The sequence below is a fragment of the Sapajus apella genome, unplaced genomic scaffold, assembly GCF_009761245.1.
Source record: "Sapajus apella isolate SASKATOON/1434 unplaced genomic scaffold, GSC_monkey_1.0 scaffold12, whole genome shotgun sequence".
NCBI lineage: Eukaryota > Metazoa > Chordata > Mammalia > Primates > Cebidae > Sapajus > Sapajus apella.
In genome coordinates this window covers 12,872,667-12,894,106 of record NW_022436952.1, presented here as the reverse complement: position 1 = coordinate 12,894,106, position 21,440 = coordinate 12,872,667, and the positions used below count along the sequence as shown (strand labels likewise).

Sequence of the window (21,440 nt, the reverse complement as noted above, 5' to 3'; positions counted from 1 at the left end):
ACATATACATATATTTACTTATTTATTTTTGTTTTTATTTTTTAAATAGTAGAGATGAGGTCCTCCTATGTTGCCCAGGCTGATGTTAAACTCCTGAGCTCAAGTAATCTTCTTGCCTCAGCCTCCCAAAGTGCTGAGATTACATGTGTGAGCCACCATGCCTTGTCTATTTTAAAAAATATAATTTTCCATGTAGAAAAAAAGCTATGAAAAGATAAATAATATTATTTGCAATAATGGCTTCCTCTAGAGGTTGGAATTGTAAAAACTAAGGTTGCAAAAAGTTTTTCTTTCTTTCTGGTGTAAAGATTTTCTATTTAATAAAAATTAGATAATTATCAATATAATATACCTTATTTAATAAAATAATTTTAAAAGTACATTCCTATGGTGAATTCGTGGTAAATAAAGTAGTTATGTTGCTTTTCCTGAAGATTTGGAAAATATAGCTTTCTGTAAAAATTAGGATATAATTTAAATGCAATATTCTCCTAAAAACAGAATGAAACCATACAAAGAGAATCAAGGCCAGACACAGTGGCTCACACCTGTAATCCCAGCACTTTAAGAGGCTGAGGTAGGTGGGTCATTTGAATCCAGGTATTTGAGACCAACCTGAACAACATAGTGAGACTCCATCTCTAGAAAATAAAAATTAAAAAAAAAATTATCTGAATATGGTGACATGGGCATGTTGTCCCAGCTATTTGGGAGGTTGAGGTGGGAGAACTGCTTGAACCCAGTAGGTTGAAGCTACAGTGAGATGTGATTGCAGCACTGCACTCCAGACTGGGTGACAGAGTAAGACCCTGTCTCAAAAAAAAAACAAAAAAACCCCAAGAATCAAAAAATCAACCAAACAAAAAAAGATAAGTAAAATGTTATATTTGGGATATGTATTTTTTTCTTCTCTTAAATAATATTGTCTTAATTCCAAATTACATTAGCAAAACATGATGTCCCTGAAGAATGGGCCTGCATGTGAAAAGAAAACGTATTTCCCAATGAACTCACAGGATCCAAAATTGTCATGACTTGCTTTATTGGCTCTTCATCTAATTCTGCCCTGGCCACCAATGAGAGAGGATAAAAAGGCTAAGAAGGAACCTTAACAGAAGACATGAGCAGAAACCATTGTTCACACTAAATGTTATACAGATATTGTGAAATACAAACATGTAGACCAAAAACTAATTTCTCTAAAGGACAACTGAATAAAGAATCTGATTCTTACTATTTGACATTAATATTTTTCCATTAAAAATAAAATTAAGCCCCAATATTTCAGAAGCCAATACAGAATATTTTTCTTTTTCTTTTTTTCTGAAGAAAACATAAGGAAACTAAATTAGAGGTTACCTTAAGTGTATTCACTTCTTTCAAGGCATCATCCCTTTCACGCTTGAGCCTTTCCATTTCATCTGCTTCTAAAGAATCACAAGGAAGAAGCTGTCAACATTAAAATACAAGAGAAAGGTTGTGCATTAGATGCTAATTATGAGAGCTAACATAAAAATCCTAACTAGTCTTAGGCTTTGCATTCTAATAACAAAATTCAGTTTCTTACTTTGGAGTCATATGATTAGATAAAAGGGAATATTAAAGCAACCTGGGGCAATTTCATTCATTTAGGCTTAACTTTACATTGTTGTTATTCAAAACAGAATTTTGATTTCGTTGTTGTCTTTATCATTATTTCAACAGTATAATTTTCCTGAGAATTCCAAATTCCAAGACTATGTTTATTGTCAAAAAGACTTCAGGAATTACCAACAAAAACTATTCCCTCACATTCATTCTAATAGCATAGTATCCAAGGCTAACAAAATGCTGTACATTATAAAATCAGATGGTTTACAAGAGCCTAGTAAAGAATATTTATCAGTTATGTGTCTGGTTTTAACTTAATGAAATGTAATGCAACAGATACGTGGCTCAAAAAGATTCCTGCACAGAAATTGTAGATTGAAGAAAATATAATTATGCACAAGTGAATAACAACAAAAATGCAGAGATGACCATTTCTCTTACATCTAGCATGATCTCTTTGACAGTCAATTACAATGTAAAAAATAATGACAGTCTAATCAGAGATAAAGTCCAAATTTAACTGTAGTCATCTCCTATGTGGAGGCTATAACAACTAAAGAAAATATAATTTAAAGGATTATGTGGAGAAATCAGTTGTTATTTAAGCATGGGCTTAGAACAGAGCCCTTTAGATAGGTGAGGCAAATGTGAAGTAGAAAAAAAATAGTAAGATTAATTAATAATATCAATGACGTATTGGAAACTTATATGCAGATGCACTGCTAAGGACTCTATATTTTCAGTATGAATCACCTTGTCTCCATTTTACAGATGAAGAAACAAGCTCAGAAAGGTTAATAACTTGCCTAAGGTTTCACAGCTAACAAATGGCCAATCCAAGAGTTCCACAAATCATAGTCTCTGAGTTTTTCCTAACGATTCAACAAAAAGCATGGTGGAATGGATATATCAAACTCATATTTGCTTTCCAAACTCTAGAATAACAGAAGTGGGAGTTATTCTTCACATTTGTGGAGAACTTATTTCTCTGAATATCACTGGTTCTTTTTGCTCTGTCACATTAGCTTTTGGGTATCTATGGACATTGCCCATGATTTATATGATCTACATTCTTCATGTCTCTGCTACTCTGTTGTCTCAGAAGTACTCAACACACACACTCATAAGAATTCATTCCTGTATTGTTAGATTAATTTTGAACACATTTTAAAATGTAATAATATTTCCCAAGTGTGTTCCAAAGGATATTAACAGGCTTTGTGTATAAGCAAAATTGAGTAGTAGTGCTGGTGATAGTGGTATACGAGCTTTAAAAAATTAACCTTATTTCCTGCATGGCTTCCAACAGCCTTAATATGCTAGTGAGTATTTGAATCTCCAAAAAAAAAAAAAAAGTATAATAACTTGTCATGTTTCCTCAGTAATTTCACCATACTCTAAACCCCCAACCTTGTCACCCTGCTGCCTTCATTTATTTATTTTTGTACTAGCTCATGGAACTAAAGTATACAAAGCACAATCTGAGAAACTCAATGTTGCTACTCAACATTCATATGGGCCTATTCTATCTTCTTATCCTAAGAAGTGAAATAAGGAAGACTCAAAAGTTTAAATAAGGCTGCATGCAGTGACACAGGTCTGTAATCCCAGTACTTTGGGAGGCTGAGGCTTGAGGATTGCTTGAGGCCAGGCGGTTGAGACCAGTCTTGGCAACATAATAAGACCTTGTCTCTACAAAAAATAAAATTAGCCAGGCATGGCAGTGCATTCCTGTAGTTCCAGCTATTTGGGAAACTGAGGTGGGTGGGAGGTCAAGTCTGCAGTGAGCTGAGATTGTACCGCTGCAGTCAGCCAAGTTTGCACTACTGCATTCCAGCCTGGTGACAGGGTGAGACCATGTCTAAATAAATAAATAAATAAATAAATAAATAAATAAATAAATAAAGGAAAAGAAAAGAAGGAAAGTTTAAATAAAATTTTAAGATACCAAGTTAAAATAATTTATTAAGAGAAACTATGGATTGGGATTTTAGGGATGTGATAATAAACTTTGGAGCTTAAGATCATAGAGATAAATCATGAATAAAAGAATCCATGGTACTATTTTGAGAGGCAAAGCCTAGACTATTAGAACAAATCATGACGTAAAAAAAAAAAATGACTGCTATTTTGGACTATGCAGCAAAAACCTGTAGCCAGAGAATTGGCCATGGATGTTCCTTGTGAATTCTTTGAAAAGCCCTTTTGTACTCAATGACGTTTTTATATAGTTCTATTCAAATATACTTCATCTAAGAAAGCAGCAAATTAATTGTTGTTTCACAGTAACAATTCCAGACAGATCTCTGTTTCCAAAATCTACCTCTAACTACTGCAATTTACATTCCTTAGCCTTCTATACCTATTAACTGTCTGGTTCTCGCAACATCATTGTGATCCATGGATCCCCTGAACTTTGCAACAGCTGGTAAGTAACACTGTAAATCATTTCTACTTGGCTTTCTAGAATCTCCTTTTGGAGATGTCAAGAAATACATACTATAGGTCACTGGACTGTGATTAGGTCTGACCTAATCAGACCTCTCCCTTCATGTTGCTGCTCCATCATATTTTAAGTTACTTGACTTGTATCAATTCTGGATAGCTATTATTCTACTGCTACATTCCTTAATCTCAACTCATCTTAAACAGAAGCAGTTGCAAAACAGTAACTTTAGTGTCAGTCTAATTTTATTGATAAGGCCTTCTATTAGAGACCTATTCAATTACCCGCTTTCCTTATAAAATTGTGTGACTTTACCATCGTATTCACCTCTATTCACCTAAAAATTTCTGGGTTATTTTTTTTTCTCCTTCCATTTCCCTGCTCATTCATTTCACTTATAATCTGGCTTATACCTCTTTCCTCTCATTCCTATATTTCTAAAATGATTACTTGCAATTTCACTAATAAAACTGCTACGTGACAAAGAAAATGTCCCCCTCCCCCAACCAACTTTCTTCGTTGTTATATATAACATTGTTGAAGGTTTTTTTTCTTTGAAATTTTATCTTCTTTAGATTGTGATATCCTAATATCTCAACTACCCTTCCGGACATTTAGGCTATTTCCAATGAGTTGGTTTCATCTCTACTCCTTAGAAGAAGAGAGGGTTGAGAGGTTCCCCAAAGTCTGTCCCTTTCCTTCCTTTTCTCTACAAGTTCCGAGTGATAACATTCACTATTATGCCTCAACTATTACTCTCAAAATATTCCCAAATTCCTTCCTACTGTCCAGTTCCTAATTTCCAGTGGCCTTTGCTTATTTGCACTTGCTGGCTTCTTAAACTCTCTAAAATACAATCTGTCATTGTCTCTACCTTGAAAAGGGCTTTCTTCTTATTTCCCTATTTCTATTAATGCTACCTATTATATTCTTAGTCATCTTAGTCAAAACTTTGGAGTTAACTATCACTTTCTTTTCTGTTCTCCCCTTCTTCACTGTACTTTAGTTCTTCATCATCCTATATTTGGATTATTTATATAATCCTCTATCTAGACTACCTACCACCACTTTCATTCCCTTCCTATGTAACCAACACATAAAATTCCTCTTTCCAAAAAATATCACTTTTGTCATTTAACTGTTTTCCTTAATGGCTCCTCACTGAATACTAAGTACAAACTTCTAAATTTAATATTTACCCTTTAAGGCATAACTTCTGTCACCTGAATGAACCCAATTATCTTTTTTAAAGTAGACTACTCTGTGTGTGCATTATATTCTCATTTTTTTGTTTATGCTAATACTTTTATCACTCCCTGCTTATCTCTTGAGCACATAAAATCCTATTTATTCCTCAAATTTTACTCAAATGCCAACTCTGTTACAAACCTTCTCTGAATGTTCTAAGCTTTATTACTCTTATAGCCTTGCCACACAATGCAGCTTTTCTTACTATAATTATTTGGGCACACACGTTTTCATTAAAATATGTAGGCCAAGTTTTATTTATCTTAATAACGTGCACATAACAAAACATGGACACTGCAATTGTTCAATGTATATTTGGTGTTTTAGTTAGGGAAGTGGCTATAAAGTCTTTACCACTATACATGGTGAGAAATATGATACATATTGTGATTCAGAATAAGTGAAACATTACGCAGTCTTATCATAGACAAATCACTTTGATATTTTCCATTATGTTCTATTTTACTTGTTTAAAATGGTAGTAGCAGTCCACTAAATTGACTTAACAAGAGCTCAAACTGTGAAAAATCTATTTTAGGGAATTCAGTGTTCTCTCTATAATTGTAAGATAATCCATTCATGATACAGTACTTGATTGGTCTGGTAAAATCATATTATGATGGACTATATTCTGCTATTGCTAAGTTTAGAGTACTGCTAACTGTGGGCTCCAGTCTTGCCCTTTCTGCATATAACCTTGTGCCAGCAGCAGGTGTAGCACTGTGTGAATTTTCTAATGTAGCAAAGATGATTAGACTCACAGTAAGATAATTATATTTTTGGTTCTAAATGTCATATTCTTCCAAACTCAAAAGTTGTCGAACAAAGTAGGACTGACTTATACTGACTCAGCATTCCTACTTAAAAGATAGCATCTCAAGAGATATTATGAGTTAGGCAAAATAATGATCAAAAGTAGCAAGTTACAAAAGAATACATATTCTATAATTCTATATATTAGGAAATTCAATAAAAGGCAAAAATAACCTATGTTGTTTTAAGTCAAAATATTGGTTCTGACATAAAGGTGAGAGAGGCGGCTGCCTGGGAATGTGACAGGAGGGAGCCTTTTGAGTGATGATTCCATGTTAGATATATAATAAAAATTCATCAAATTGTATACTTTAGATTTTTTACTTTATTTTGTATATATTAGATTTCAGTAATATTTTTAAAAAGAAATTAAAAAAGAGAAGCCATTTTTATCAGCCAAAAAAAAAAAAAAAAAAGAAAGAAGACATATGACTAAAAGATATGCATCCCTAACAGAATGACCCAACCCTGTTGTCTGTGAAACTGAGATGGTTGAGGGGATAACCATAGTGGAATTTCCCACCCTCATAGATAGTCAGCATCCACAACTATAAATTAATTGACATACTTCAGATGGGGGATTAAACCACTTTTGAAATAAAAAAAGTAGGGAATTACACTACAAAACAATCAGTTATTTATTATTTGTTTTTGGTGAGCTACATGACAATCATTGTGATTTTTATGTTTTTTCAAACTGTTACATCCCCTATTAGTGAATCGTGAAACCAAAGTTTGAATGAGATACAAGTGAATATTAAATTAAAATGCAATGTACACGGAAAAGGTAACTAATGTTCTGACAGACTTTTGTTTCAGTTACATATGTGAGTATGGTGAAAAAATGTGTTTTTATTGTGGACTCAACTGAAAAAAATACAATAAAAAATTTAAAAAATTAATATAATTCCATTGCACAACATTTTGACCTGAAGCCACGGGCTGGAAATTATTGACATGTAGGACATCTTGCATGATTGCCATTAGCACTTTGCTTTTGCTATTAAAGTATCACAGGTTGAACACATTCTTTTTTATTTTTTTTATCCCAAAGACTTCAAAACTATAAACACATTCTTATCTGTCCTAAAATTACATTAGTAAGGAGGAAATAAATTGCTAATTTGGAGCATGACAATCCATTTGCGGCTGCTAAAAAAGATTTGCATGCTCATAGAAAATACTCTAAATTGCCCACTCCATTGGCATGTTGCAAACCACCCAACCATCTTTGCCTTCCTCATCAAAAATGGGCATGGCAGCTCTGAGAACTGTTGGGCAGTAAAAAACAATGCTCCCTACCATCAACATTAGGTAGATAAACACATAACACCTGAATCAGCAGAATGAAAACTATGCTCCTTGAATACAGCTTTAGTTCTCTTTGAATAAATGCTACCAAATTAGTTCTATGTCAGTGCTTCATTCTGGGAGAACTGGGTACTCTCTTGAGGGTTAGGAAACAACTAGATCTTTGGGTGATTGCAACGGGCCACATGCTTAGCAGTAAAAGAGATTGCTTACAAAAGAGAACAAACTGACTTGAAACATTAAAAATACTGACATGTATCATTTTTTAAATGGGCAGTCAGACTTTTTGGTCAATAAATTAATCATATGCTTACATACTCTTTCTAGAATTTGCAATTATGTAATTAATAATATATAATATGCAAACTTCTCGTCAATAAAGCGTATCACTTGAAAACAGTAGACCTCTAAATATAACCATGAAATAAAAGTACAATTTTTTTTAAACTTTGACTAAAAGAAAAAGTTATTAAAAATATGTAATACATCTATTCTTCTGAATGAATTTAGGGTTTCTAGCAGCATTCAAAGAACCTGACTGACCATATTATTTATTTAAAAGTATATCTGAAAACAGAAACAAAAATAAAGAAATACATGAGTTAATAAGACTATCAGCAATTCAGAAAAGGTAGCATTAGAACAAAAAATATTGATTACTTTCTGGAAGATGAAAAGCAAATGGGTATAACAGTTGCAAAGTATAAGGTAAATATATAAAACTTAATTTTATATAAAAACAAATACATTTAAAATAAAACCATTTTTATAAGATATAATTAATTAATGGCAACAAAAAGTATAAGGTAACTGGATTAAAATATAATTAATTTTAAAAATATATGAAACATATTGACATCAAAGAAGCTATAAATACCTGAGAAGCCATAACATGTTCACAGAAACTTAAATATATAAAGATGTTGATTCTTCCCAAAATAATCTATAAATTCAATAGAGCAAGATTTTTGGTGTAACTCATATGGACAAGATAAGACTGAAGATTAGCCAAAGCAATATTTTAAAAGAATGGCTGGAGGTTAAGGGTGCGGGGGCAGTTTGGAGTGATGACAAAGGACATAAAATTTCCATAAGACAGCAGAATAAAGTTCACGAGATATATTGTACAACATGGTGACCATATGACTATAGTTAATAACAACGTATTGCATTTTGAAAATTGCTAAGAGAGTAGATTTTAAGTGTTCTCACTATAAAAAAAAGATAGATTATTTGAGGTAATGCATATGTTAATTACCTCAGTTGAGGCATTTCACAGTGTATACATATTCTAAATCAAAATGTACATAAGTATATAAAATTTTTTGTCAATTAAAAGTAAATAAATAAGATAGGAGAACATATTTCATCAGATATCAAGATTTATGAAGATTTATGAAGCCAAGAAACCACCAGAATTAAGAGTCCAGAAATTCTCAGTTAAATATGGTAATTTCATAAGGGACAGAGCTGGCATGAAAAGAATTCTTCCATCCCATTAAAATATAAATTTATATTTTAATATTATATTCATAAAAATAATTGATCAAAAGTTATTATTTCTAATTTTATTGATTATGTACCAATAAGTATGACTATAATTCAATACAGAAGAAAATTTTAATTTGTAAAGCCTTATAAACATAGGAAAATAAAACAAATAAATTTTCATTCATTTAAAGTTTTTTTTGCAGCAAAACGATAGGGTGATCATTTCCCAGGACAGCGATTATATATTATCAGGATAAAATTCCAGGTATATATGGAATAGAAATAAGAGCTAACAGAGAAAAGGAAAAGATCAAGTTTTGAGAATAAAAGAATAATGCATGAATTTTCTTTTAAATAGATGGTTATGCATATAAAATACTGTAGTATTTAGATTCTACTGGTAACATTTAAAAGAATTACATAATAACAGGTTTCTTTAAAAAAGAAATATATTCATTTATCCAATGATTTTAATCACTGGAAACCAAAAAAAAAAAAAAAAAATCAACCAATTAAAAGTTGGTATAACTATATCATAAGACTAAGTTGACTTTAAGTTAAGAAACATTCTAATTGTAGATATAGAAACAGATCTGTGTATCTAGATAGAAATTTAGTATATAATAAATTTTGCATTTCAAATCAATGGCATAAATGAAGATGGGCATTTAAATAAATGATGGTGGAACAAAAACAAGTGGCATTTATGCATGGTTCGCCATGCACAAATAAGAATAAATTTTTGAGTCAATTAAATATATAAATTATATAGAATATAAATTAAGAAGGAAGTCTTTAAGAGGATAATACTACCAAAAATCCACAATGAAAAGGACTAAAATATTCAGTAATATAAAGGTCAAACTTATATAGAACCCATGATTGAAGCTAATAGTCTTCATAATTATGTTTTACATGAAGCACAAAAAGAGGCAAAATCAATCTACACTGTTAGAAGTTGAAAGAGTAGTTCATTTTTTTATGGGGGTATAAGGGTGTCATTAGTAATCAGAAAGGAACCTGGGGGTAGGAGAGCATCTGGTAATGTATTTATTTAATTTTACGTTTCTTGATCTGGATGCTAATTAAATGAGGATGGTTTAAACTGTAAAATTTCAAAGGATATACACAATATAGAGGTGTTTTCCGTGTGTATATTATAGTGAGACAAAACAGATGAGAATGGATACATGCACACATGGTATCTGTTTGTCTAGCTAGCTAGTTATAGTATGTATCCTCCACATATCAAATTGTCAATACTGGTAAACTTAGGTATAGGAATGGCACAAGAGGCTAGTGAGAGAAGAGAATGAAGATCAGGATGAACTTTTACTTTTGATTTTAAATTGATTTATATCTATATATTTACATAAGGAATATGTATTATTTCTATTTTTAAGTGAAAAAAGCCTATACATATGACATATAACATTCAAGACTTGTGACTTACATGTGTCAAGGTAATTCTATAGGGCATACTCTACCTGTGAATCTAATATATTGGAAATTTCATGTGCACCGACATTTACTTCATCCAACTGCAAGCAAAACAAGTTTCTGGCAACCTGGACAAAATCTAAAATGGAACACATTTAAGTAAGAACACAGCATTTAACCCCTTCTAAATAAATTTTACTTTATTCTATATGAAGTTGCTCATACTTCAAATTTAACCCACGTGAATTATCTTAAAATAGTTCTGACTGAAGTGATAGATAAATGTAAGTTCAAATAAGAACAGACGAATTGGTTTGTACTTACTCAGTTAACTTTGCTAAAATTAACAATTCAGTTAAGATAAAACAAATATATATCATGACATATTTAATGTTTCAACTCTTGTATTATGAGTAGAACTTTTTCTGGAACATATGACAATATTATGATTTATGGCTTTTCTAGCTGGAAGAACCTGAGGTTTGATAGCAATTGTTATTATTGTTATTTTGTTATTTTTTTTATAGCAACAAATGTTTATGTAACAGTTGCTGTATGCCGGGCATACTGCTTAGCAATGTCATCCTCCCTACAGTCTTCTGAGGTAGTTCCTCTTATCCTGTCCATTTTACAGATGAAAAAAAAAAAATTGAGGCTAAGACAGGTTAAATGTCTTAAACTGTCCAAGGACACTTGGAAAAAGGAAAAATAACAGTTTATAGGCTGCTTCTGACACAGAGAGTAACCTATTCATCTGTGTATCCTCAAATATTTTCCACTTTGGATATTATATTTTTTCCAAGCATCCTTTTAAATGTTCTCTGATTGTTCTTGTTTTGCAACATACTACTTTTATTTCCTGGTTGCATTACCTTCACTCATCTTTTTAAATATGTTATGAGAGTTTATCTGAAGTTCTTTTTTTTTTTTTTTTTTGAGGTGAAATCTCACTCTGTTACCCAGATTGGAGTGCAGTGGCGAGATTTCGGCTCATTGCAACCTCAGCTGCCCAGGTTCAAGCGATTCTCCTGCCTCAGCCTCCTTAGTAGCTGGGATTACAGGCATGTGCCACCATGCCCAGATAATTTCTGTATTTTTAGTAGAGACAGGGTTTCACCATATTGGCCAGGCTGCTCTCAAATTCCTGACTTCAGGTGATCTGCCAGCCTCTGCCTCCCAAATTGCTGGGATTACAGGCATAAACCACTCCACCCGGCCTCCGACCTAAAGTCTCTTCTGAGCTTCTTTATTTCTTTTTTCTGAGTTCCTTTTTTCTGTTTGCCTGATAGTTTTGGGTTCTATATTTTACGTTGGAGGATTTCTCCAAATCTCTGGTGACTCTTGACTATGAGTTCATATTTAATAATCTGGCACTAAAAATTTTGGTTGGAAATTTTATGTGTGTAACTTGCTTTGTCAACTGGCAGCTTTTACTACAGGGCAATCTGGTGGCCAGCTGAAATTTTTATTCAGCTTCTTCAGAGAGAATACTATAGTTTTCTGCCTACAGTAATAAACATGGCGGCAAAGTTCCCTGAGCAATCTGTGTGTGTATTATGAGTGATGACTCACTATATACTCCACACACTCCCTTGCTGCTGCCAACTGTAGGTCCACAATCTCTGGTTTAATTTCACAAAGGAATATACTTCTTTTCCCCTGGAGGTGTAGAGTCGTGATGCCAGACTACTTGAGAAGGGGCAGAGAAAAGCATGCATAATTCTCTTAAGATTTCTAACCATCCTGTTTTAATATCCTGCCTAAAAACTCAGTCTCCAGAAATACCTGACGTCTTCAATTCCTAAATCATTTTAGGGTCAAATCAACTTGTTTCTTATTGCAATTTTCCTCTCTCTTCACACACTTGGGTTTTACCTGTCTTTGCTCACTAATTCATTTACTTTCCTCATCCATTTTCTGTCCTTAGATATTGTGGTTTTAGGTGTATGTGTTTTTCTGTTTCTTGTTTTCATTATTATTTTGGAATGATTTTCAAGAGGAGATGGGATAAAAATATCTTTTTTGTATCACTTCAGAACCAAAAGGTCAATTTTCTTTTTTCAGCAATACAGATACTGATACAATGTTATGTCTACTATACAAGAAAATTAAACATCTACTATACAAGGAAATTAAATATTTAATAGTGACAGAAGACAAAAAGTGTTACATTCAAACATTACTGGTGGTAGAACAAATATATGTGTAAAATATCTCTGAAAAACAATTTACCAATATGTATCAAAAGTCCAAACCATTTGTGAGGATTTGGCTTAAGAAAGAAAAACAGCTACATTCACAATGATGATAAATACAGATTTGTAATATCAACTACTGAGAAACCATCAAATTTCACAATAGTAGAAAGGCTTAATACTATAGTACAACAACTAAGTGGTACATTATGGTATCCTTAATAAGAATAGAGTTGACCCCTGAACAACATAGGCTTGAACTGCACAGGTTCACCTATACATGAAGTCTTTTTCAAACAAATGCATCAAAAATACAGTATTTGTGCATTGCAAAAGTCACATATATGGAGGGTCAACTTTTCCTATATGTGGGTTCTGCAGGACTGACTATAAGATTTAGTATGGCCGGACTTGGGTATACGCAGGGGTCCTGGAAACAATTCCCCTGCCATACTAAGGGATGACTATAATTACATAGCATCATAAAAATACTTACTATATTAGCTGAAAAGGATTAGAATTAATCTCACAATAGCAAAATTAGAACTTCCATATTTTGTACTGTTCCTTTTGTTATCACTAAAGAAATGTTTATGTAATAAATGAAAAATAAAAAGAATAAAAAGGATGATGTTTAGAGCTGAAAGGTCCTAATAAAGTTCTTCTCTCTGCTGACCCTGCCAGGTCAGTAATTCTAGTAATACAACACAATAAACCTAATATTACCTCCAAAAGACACTGTCCCTTTTGAGTCTGCTTGTACTTGCTGTCTCAGGGCTTGGTGTTGTTCCTTTGTGGGCTGAATACCAAGATAATTTAGAGCCTGGAAGATAAAAGACTAATGAATAACTATTTTTCCAGTCTCCAAAAAATAAAACTTTTCATTACAAATGTACTGCCCAGTGAGAATAACCAATACCAGAAACAGTGACCAGGATTAAACACCCAAGGGAAGTCTGCTATTTATGGATTAAGTTCCTATAAAAGGTTAGCTTTCTGATTTTACTACTGCCTCATTTTTTCCCCAAGACTAGCACTTTGGCTAATACCAAATTTATGAACATTGCCCTAGAACCAAAAATCAAACTATTTCTTAGTTTATATCATTTGGCAGAAGCAAAATGGCAAAAGAATCCTACTATATCAGATTTATAAATGATACTCTAAAACATGAGTAATATTTGGTTAATATCTTGTCTTTGAGAGCAAAACTAAAGTTGACAGGAATTAGGTTCAACATAAAATCTTCTAATTTTTGGCTTGTTAGGTGAAGGCTTACACAAATAGTAAACTAATAGGCTTTCACTTTTCTCTTTCATCAGGCTCTCCCTTTAAGGGAAAAGCTCTTTCTCATTTTGGTATCCAAAAGTGATTAAAAACTCAGAGACGGTTAATTGTATTCCAATGTCCATTCTCTTCTTGCTCTTTAGTAACCGAACTAACCACAATTTTCAGTTGAAAACACTGTCATGTAACTAAAAGACATTTCCCAGCCTCATTTACATCTCCAGGCAGCCGTGCAACTAACTGTGTACTAGTCAATGAGACACAAGGGGAAGTGCCACAGAGTACCTCTAGGAAGTCTCCTTTCAAAAGCAGGGCTAAGCATTTCTTGTCCATTCACATTAATAAGGGAGAAAGAAACAGAAAAAAAGATGAAAGGAAGGAAGTAAACAAAGAGGGACTGATGAAATTTGAGCAGTATTTTTTGGTTCATGTGGTACCTCAATAAAGATGATGGAATAGAAAGATAATTGAAACATGAGTTCCTGACACTGTGGAACCTCCACAGCAGCCCTGGATTACCTTCTTTCAGGCTTCTTTTTGGTGTGAAAGACATTTCTAAAGGAAACCACTGTTATTTTGAGTTTGCCAGTTATATATAGCAAAATCTAACTTGAACGCACAGGGACTGATTGGATGTCCTATTATTGGATTCTGGCAAGAGCATATATAGTGTCGATCACATCAAAACTAAAATGTAGGCAAATTATCCCTTACAAATTTCTTCCTCCTTCGGAATCTTGTTCAATCATTTAGTATTTCATTCATCATATATTTATTTGGTGCTTACTGTTTGTCAGCCACTAAACTATGCATAGGTGATAGATATATGAAATATAGTCTCTCACCCCAAAGAGTTTATGGTCTCTAGGATGAGAATAACTGTTAATAAATAAGTAAAACATGTAATTTAATAGAAGTAGGGTATATTATGACACAAAGCAACTGGTTAATTTTTAAGCAAGCAATTTGGAAACAATGAAAGAAGAATGGAGAAAGAGAGAATATCAGGAAAGATTCTTTCAAAAATGATTCTTAAGCTTGGTCTAGCATCATCTGCTTATCTTGTCTAGCAGTCAAGTATTTGCTTGGTATAACACTGCATAATGATTTTTAGCTTCTGTATGTTTTATTCTCTTCAGTTATAAATATGTTTCAAATATACACACGAAAATGATACAAAGAACACTCTTATGCTCACTATCATCAATTACTCATTGATATTTACTTAAAATTTATGTATATATTTTCAATAAATAAAACCACATATTTGGTTAAAAGCTTTTTATATTGTTCCTCAGCAGGAACTACTATCCTATGTATTCTTGCTAGTCCTAATTTAAAGATATTTACTATGTAAACAAGTATTCCCTAATAATATATACTCTTATTTTGTGCATTATAAAGTTTTACATCAAGAGCATAATCTAAAAGAATAACTCTACAAATTATTTTTATTTTTACTTCAATTTTATAATTTCATAATTGCTCAATATTGCTTATAAAACTAGTTCACTTATTTTAACTGTAAATGGTAATCCATTGAATAAATTTATTATAATTAATTATCCCTTCCCTAACAGGCTTTTATACTATGCCAATCTGTTTTTTTAAATTATAGAACATTATACATATCTCGTTGTATAAATGTGTGAAAATTTCTCTAACATTATATCCCTAGAAAAGGAAGTGCTAAGTCATAGGAGATATATTGTCAATTTTATTAGATATTGTTTAATTGTTTTCCAAACTGGCTTCATCAATTTATGCAAAGCCAGTAGTGTATAAGTATTCCTATTTTTCTACATTCTTAACAGCATCTGCTGTTTCTACTCTTTTGTCATTGTTGTATATGAAATAATATGCTGTTTGTCAATTTGAATTCCTGTAGTTACGAGTGCAATTAAACATCATTTACATGTTTATTAGCAATGTTTTTGACTAATAAATTATTTAAAATATGTTTTAAATTTTCATACATAGGGTTTTAAGAAGTATTTTTTCTTTACTGATTTTGAATTTGGTCCCTGTCTTCCAGCTGTGACAACCAAAAATGTCTCTGGACATTGCCAAATATCTCGAGAAGAAAAACTGCCACCCTGCCCTTGAGAACCACTGCTTCAAAGACAATTGCTGTATTAAATATTTTCTCCCATTCTGTGGGTTGTCTCTTTACTCTGATTGTTATAATTATTTGATATACAGAAGCTTTTTAGTTTAATTAGGTTACATTTATTTATTTTTGTTTTTGTTGCATTTGCTTTTGGGGCCTTAGTCCTAAATTATTTGCCTAGGTCAATGTGTAGAAGAGGGTTTTCTAGGTTATCTTCTAGAATTTTAATGGTTTCAAGTCTTAGGTTTAAGTCTTTGGTCAATCTTGAGTTGATTTTTATATAAAGGAAGAGATCAGAACATGCAATGTTTGGTTTTCCATTCCTGAGTTACTTCACTTAGAATAATGGTCTCCAGTTCCATCCAGGTTGCTGCAAATGCCATTATTTTGTTCTTTTTATGGCTGAGTAGGTGTATATATATATATATATATATATATATATATACATACATACATATATATATCACATTTTTTAATACACTCGTTGATTGATAGGAATTTGGGCTCGCTCCGTATTTTTGCAATTGCATATTGCGCTGTTATAAATGTGTGTACAGTTATCTTTTTCACATAATGACTTCTTTTCCTCTGGGTAGATAACCAGCAGTGGGATCACTGGATCAAATGGTAGATAGACTTTTAGTTCTTCAAGAAATCTCCACGCTGTTTTCCATAGAAGTTATACTAGTTTACACTCTCACCAACAGTATAAAAGTGTTTCCTTTTCACCACATCCTCATCAACATCTATTTTTTTTTATTATGGCCATTTTTGCAGGAGTGAGATGGTATTACATTATGGTTTTGATTTGCAGTTCCCTGATAATTAGTGATGTTGAGCATTTTTCATGTTTCTTGGCCATTTGTATATCTTCTTTTGAGAATTGCCTATTCATGTCCTTAGCCCACTTTTTGATGGGACTGTTTGTTTTGTTCTTATTGATTTGTTTGAGTTCCTTGTAGATTCTGGCTATTAGTCCTTTGTCAGATGTATAGATCATGAAGATTTTCTCCTACTCTGTGGGTTGTCTGTTTACACAGCTGATTATTTCTTTTGCTGTGCAGAAGCTTTTAGTTTAATTAAGTCCCATCTATTTATATTTGTTTTTGTTGCATTTGCTTTTGGGTTCTTGGTCATGAAGTTTTTGCCAAAGCCAATGTCTAGAAAGGTTTTTCCAATGTTATCTTCTAGAATTTTTATGGTTTCAGGTCTTAGATTTAAGTCTTTAACCCATCTTGAGTTGATTTTTGTACAGGGTGAGAGATGAGGATCCAGATTAATTCTTTTACATGTGGCTTGCCAATTATCCCAGCACCATTTTTTTGAATAGGGCGTCCTTTCTCCACTTTGTTATTGTTTGCTTTGTTAAACAAAACCACTTACAGTTGGCTTAATTTCTGGGTTGTCTATTCTGTACTGTTGGTCTATATGCCTGTTTTTATACTAGCACCATTCTGTTATAATGGCTGTGGCCTTATAGTATAGTTTGAAATCCAGTAATATAATGCCTCCAGATTTGTTCTTTTTGCTGCCTTGTGGGATCTTTTTTGCTTGTATATGAATTTTAGGATATTTTTTTCTAGTTCTGTAAAGAATGATGATGGCATTTTGATGGGAATTGCATTTAATTTGTAGATTGGTTTTGGCATATGCTCATTTTCACAATATTGATTTTAGCCATCCATGAGCATGGGATATGTTCCATTTATTTGTATTGTCTATGATTTCCTTCGGCAATGTTTTGTAGTTTTACTTGTAGAGGTCTTTCACCTCCTTGGTTAAGTATATTCCTAAGTATCTTTTTTTTTTTTTTTTTGCAGTTATTGAAAAGGGATTGAGTTCTTGATTTGATTCTCAGCTAAACTGGTAATGAGGAAGTTAAACTGTTGCTGTTTGCTGATGACATGATCATATACCTAGAAAACCCTAAAGACTCATCCAAAAACCTCCTAGAACTCATCAATGCATTCAGCAAAGTTTCAGGATACAGAATTAATATGCACAAATCAATGATTTCTTTCAGCAGTGTTTTGTAGTTCTCCTTGTAGAGATCCTTCACCTTGGATAAGTATATTCCTATGTATTTTGTTTTTTTGAAGCTGTTATAAAAGGGATTGAGTTCTTGATTTGATTATCTGATTGGTCACTGTTGGTGTATAACAGAGCTACTGATTTGTGTGCATTGATTTTGTAATCTGAGATTTTACTGAATTAGTTTATCAAATCTAGGAGTGTTTTGGAGGAGTCTTTAAGGTTTTTAGGATCATATCAATGGCAAACAGTGACAGTCTGACTTCCTCTTTTCCAGTTTCCCTTTATTTCTTCTGCTTGCCTGACTGTTCTGGTTAGGACTTCCTGTATTATGTTGAATAAAAGTGGTGAAAGTGAAAACCATGTCTCATTACAGTTCTCAGGGGAAATGCCTTCAACTTTTCCCTATTCAGGATGATTCTGGCTGGGAATCTGTCATACACGGCTTTTATTATTTTGAGGTATGTTCCTTCTATGCCTAGTTTGTTGAATGTTTTTTATCACAAGGGGACAAGGATGCTAGATTTTATCGAATGCAAATAATAGTATGGTTGTTTTTAATTCTATTTATATCACATTATCGGATTTCTTGGACTTGCATATGTTAAACCATCCCTGCATCTCTCGGGGAAAAAACCCACTTGATCATGGTGTATTATCTTTTCAATGTTTTGTTAGATTTGGTTAGCTGGTATTTTGTTGAGAATTTTTACTCGTTAGGAATATTGGTCTGTAGTAATCTTTTTTGTTATGTCCTTTCCCGGTTTTGGTGTCAGGGTGACATTGGCTTCATAGAATGAGTTAGGGAAGATTCCTTCTTTCTCAATCTTTTAAAATAGTTTAAGTAGGATTGACATCAATTCTTCTTTGAAGGTCTGGTAGAATTCAGCTGTGAATCCATCCGGCCCTGGGATTTTTTTGTTGGTAATTTTTAAATAACTGATTAAATCTCACTGCTTGTTATTGGTCAGTTCAGGGTTTCTGTTTCTTCCTGATTTAATCTAGGAGGGTTGTATGTTTCCCAGAATTTATCCATTTTCTCTAGATTTCCTAGTTTATGTGCATAGAGGTGTTCATAGTAGTCACAGATTATTTTTTTGTATTTCTGCAGAGTTGGTTGCAAGGTCTCCAGTTTCATTCCTAATTGAACTTCTCTCTTCTTTTCTTGGTTAATCTAGCTAATGGTCTGTCAATTTTCTTTTTCTTTTCAAAGAACCAGCTTTATGTCTCGTTGATCTTTTGTATTTTTTTTTTCAATTTCATTTAGTCCTGCTCTGATCTTTGTTATTTCTTTTCTTCTTCTAGCTTTCAGTTTAGTTCATTCTTATTTCACTAGCACTTTGAGGTGTGAAATTAGGTTGTCAACTTGTGATCCTTCTGATTTTTTGAGGTAGGCATTTAGTATAATAAACCTTCCTTTTAGCACTGCATGTGTTTTATCCCAGAGGTTATAATAACTTGTGCCACTATTGTCATTCATTTAAAATAATTTTTAAAATTTCCATCTTGATTTCATTGTTAACCCAAAAATCATTCAGAAGCAGATTGTTTAATTTGCATGTGTTTGTATAGTTTTGAGGACTGCTTTTGTAGTTTATTTCTAGTTTCTTCTATTATGCTCTGAGAAGACAGTTGATATGATTTCAATTTTTAAAAATTTATTGAGACTTACTTGTGACCTATCATATAATCTATCTTAGAGGATGCCCCATGTGCTGATAGGAGTGTATATTCTGCAGTTTTTGCAGAATGTTATGTAAATATCTGTTAGGTCCATTTGCTCTATCATACAGTTGAAGTCTATTGTTTCTTTGTTGACTTTCCATCTCAATAATCTGTCTATTGCTGTCAGTGGAGTGTTGAAGTCCCCTACTATTATTGTTTTGCTGTCTGTCACATTTCTTAGGTTTAGTAGTAAATGTTTTATGAATCTGGGAGCTCCAGTGTTATACTCCAGTGTTAGGATTGTAATGTCTTTTTGTTGGAGTAATCCTTTCATCATTATGTAATAACTTTCTTGTCTTTTTTTTTTTTTTTTTTACTTTTGTTGCTTTAAAGTCTGTTTTATCTGACATAAGAACAGCAACTCCTGCGCACTTTTGGTTTCTATTTGTGTGAAATATATTTTTCCACCCCTTGACCTTGAGTTTATATGAATCCTTACATGTTAAATGAGTCTCTTGAAGACAGCAGATATTTGTGATTTTTTAATTGATTCTGCCAATCAGTATCTTTTAAGTGGAGCATTTAGGCCATTTACATTCAATGTTAATACTGACATGTGAGTGATGTGGTTTGGCTGCATCCCCACCCAAATCTCATCTTGAATTGTAGTTTCCATAATCCCCATGTGTCATGGGAGGGGTTTTATTAAATATTCCTATTAAGTTCCTACGATGCTTCTTGGGAAAAGGTTCACAGTGTGAATATCTATATACTATTTTGTCTTTCCAAGCAAGACAGGCATGCTAACACTGCTTCAATCTACCATCTTGGAAAAAAAAACTTTTTTCTTTTTCATGACTGTTTCAGCTGTTTTGGGTCTTTTGCATTTCCATACAAATGGATGCTTCTTTTGGGTTACCTTATCAATTTCTGAAAAATAACCAGCTGATATTTTGATAAAGATTGCATTAAATCGGTATCGAAATGGGAAGTATAGCTGTCTTAACAATTAAGCTCACAGATTCATGAGCACAACATGTCTTTACATTTATTTACGTCTTTAATTTCTTTCAACAATGGTTTACAGTTTTACATATATAAGTCTTGGACTTCTTTTGTTAAATTTATTCTAAAATATTTTATTCTTCTAGATGCTGTTGTAAAAGATTGCTCACTGTTCATTGTTAGTGAACACTGTTCACTGTTCATTGTTAGTGATGCTGTTGTAAAAGATTGTTCACCGCTCATTGTTATAAGAAGCAAATACAATAGCTTCTTGTATATGATCTTGTATACTATAAATTTGTTGAACTCATTTTTATGTCTAATAATATTGCGGTAGATTCCTTAGGATTTCTTATATACGAGATCACATCATCTGGGAATTGAGATAGTTTTACTTCTCCCTGAAATCTGGATGCCTTTTATTTCTTTTTCTTGTCTAATTATCCTGTCTAGAACCTCCAGTGCAATATAAAATAGAAGTGACAAAGCAGACATCCTTGTCTTATCCCTGATGTTAGGAAGTTTTACTTCTTCTCTAATTATTCTGGCTAGAAACTCCAGCACAATATAAAATAGAAGTGGCAAAGCTGTGGAAAAGAACCTGATACAGCTGAAAAGCTCTAACTACTACCGCATTGTACATTTCTCCTTATATGGTGGCACTAGAATTTCTCTAGTGTATATGCCTAGAAGTAGAATTCTGAGGTTAAACAACGTGGGCAGGTTCAGTTTTGCCAAATTGCTCTCTAAAGTTACAATCCTGTGAGTATCACATGAGAGTTCCCAGTTCTTTCTCTATATCTTTGTT

At 32.7% G+C, this 21,440-nt stretch overlaps 1 protein-coding gene across 1 annotated transcript in view; it reads right to left on the bottom strand.

Moving 5' to 3' along the window:
• Nucleotides 1-21,440, bottom strand: part of STXBP4 (syntaxin binding protein 4) — a 164,620-nt gene that overhangs the window by 98,228 nt on the left and 44,952 nt on the right. Inside the window, exons 9-11 of the mRNA XM_032279278.1 lie at nucleotides 13,261-13,357; nucleotides 10,387-10,478; nucleotides 1,360-1,449 (exon numbers count right to left, since the gene is read on the bottom strand). Of these exons, the coding sequence (XP_032135169.1) occupies nucleotides 1,360-1,449; nucleotides 10,387-10,478; nucleotides 13,261-13,357 (279 nt within the window). The remainder of the gene's footprint in view (nucleotides 1-1,359; nucleotides 1,450-10,386; nucleotides 10,479-13,260; nucleotides 13,358-21,440) is intronic.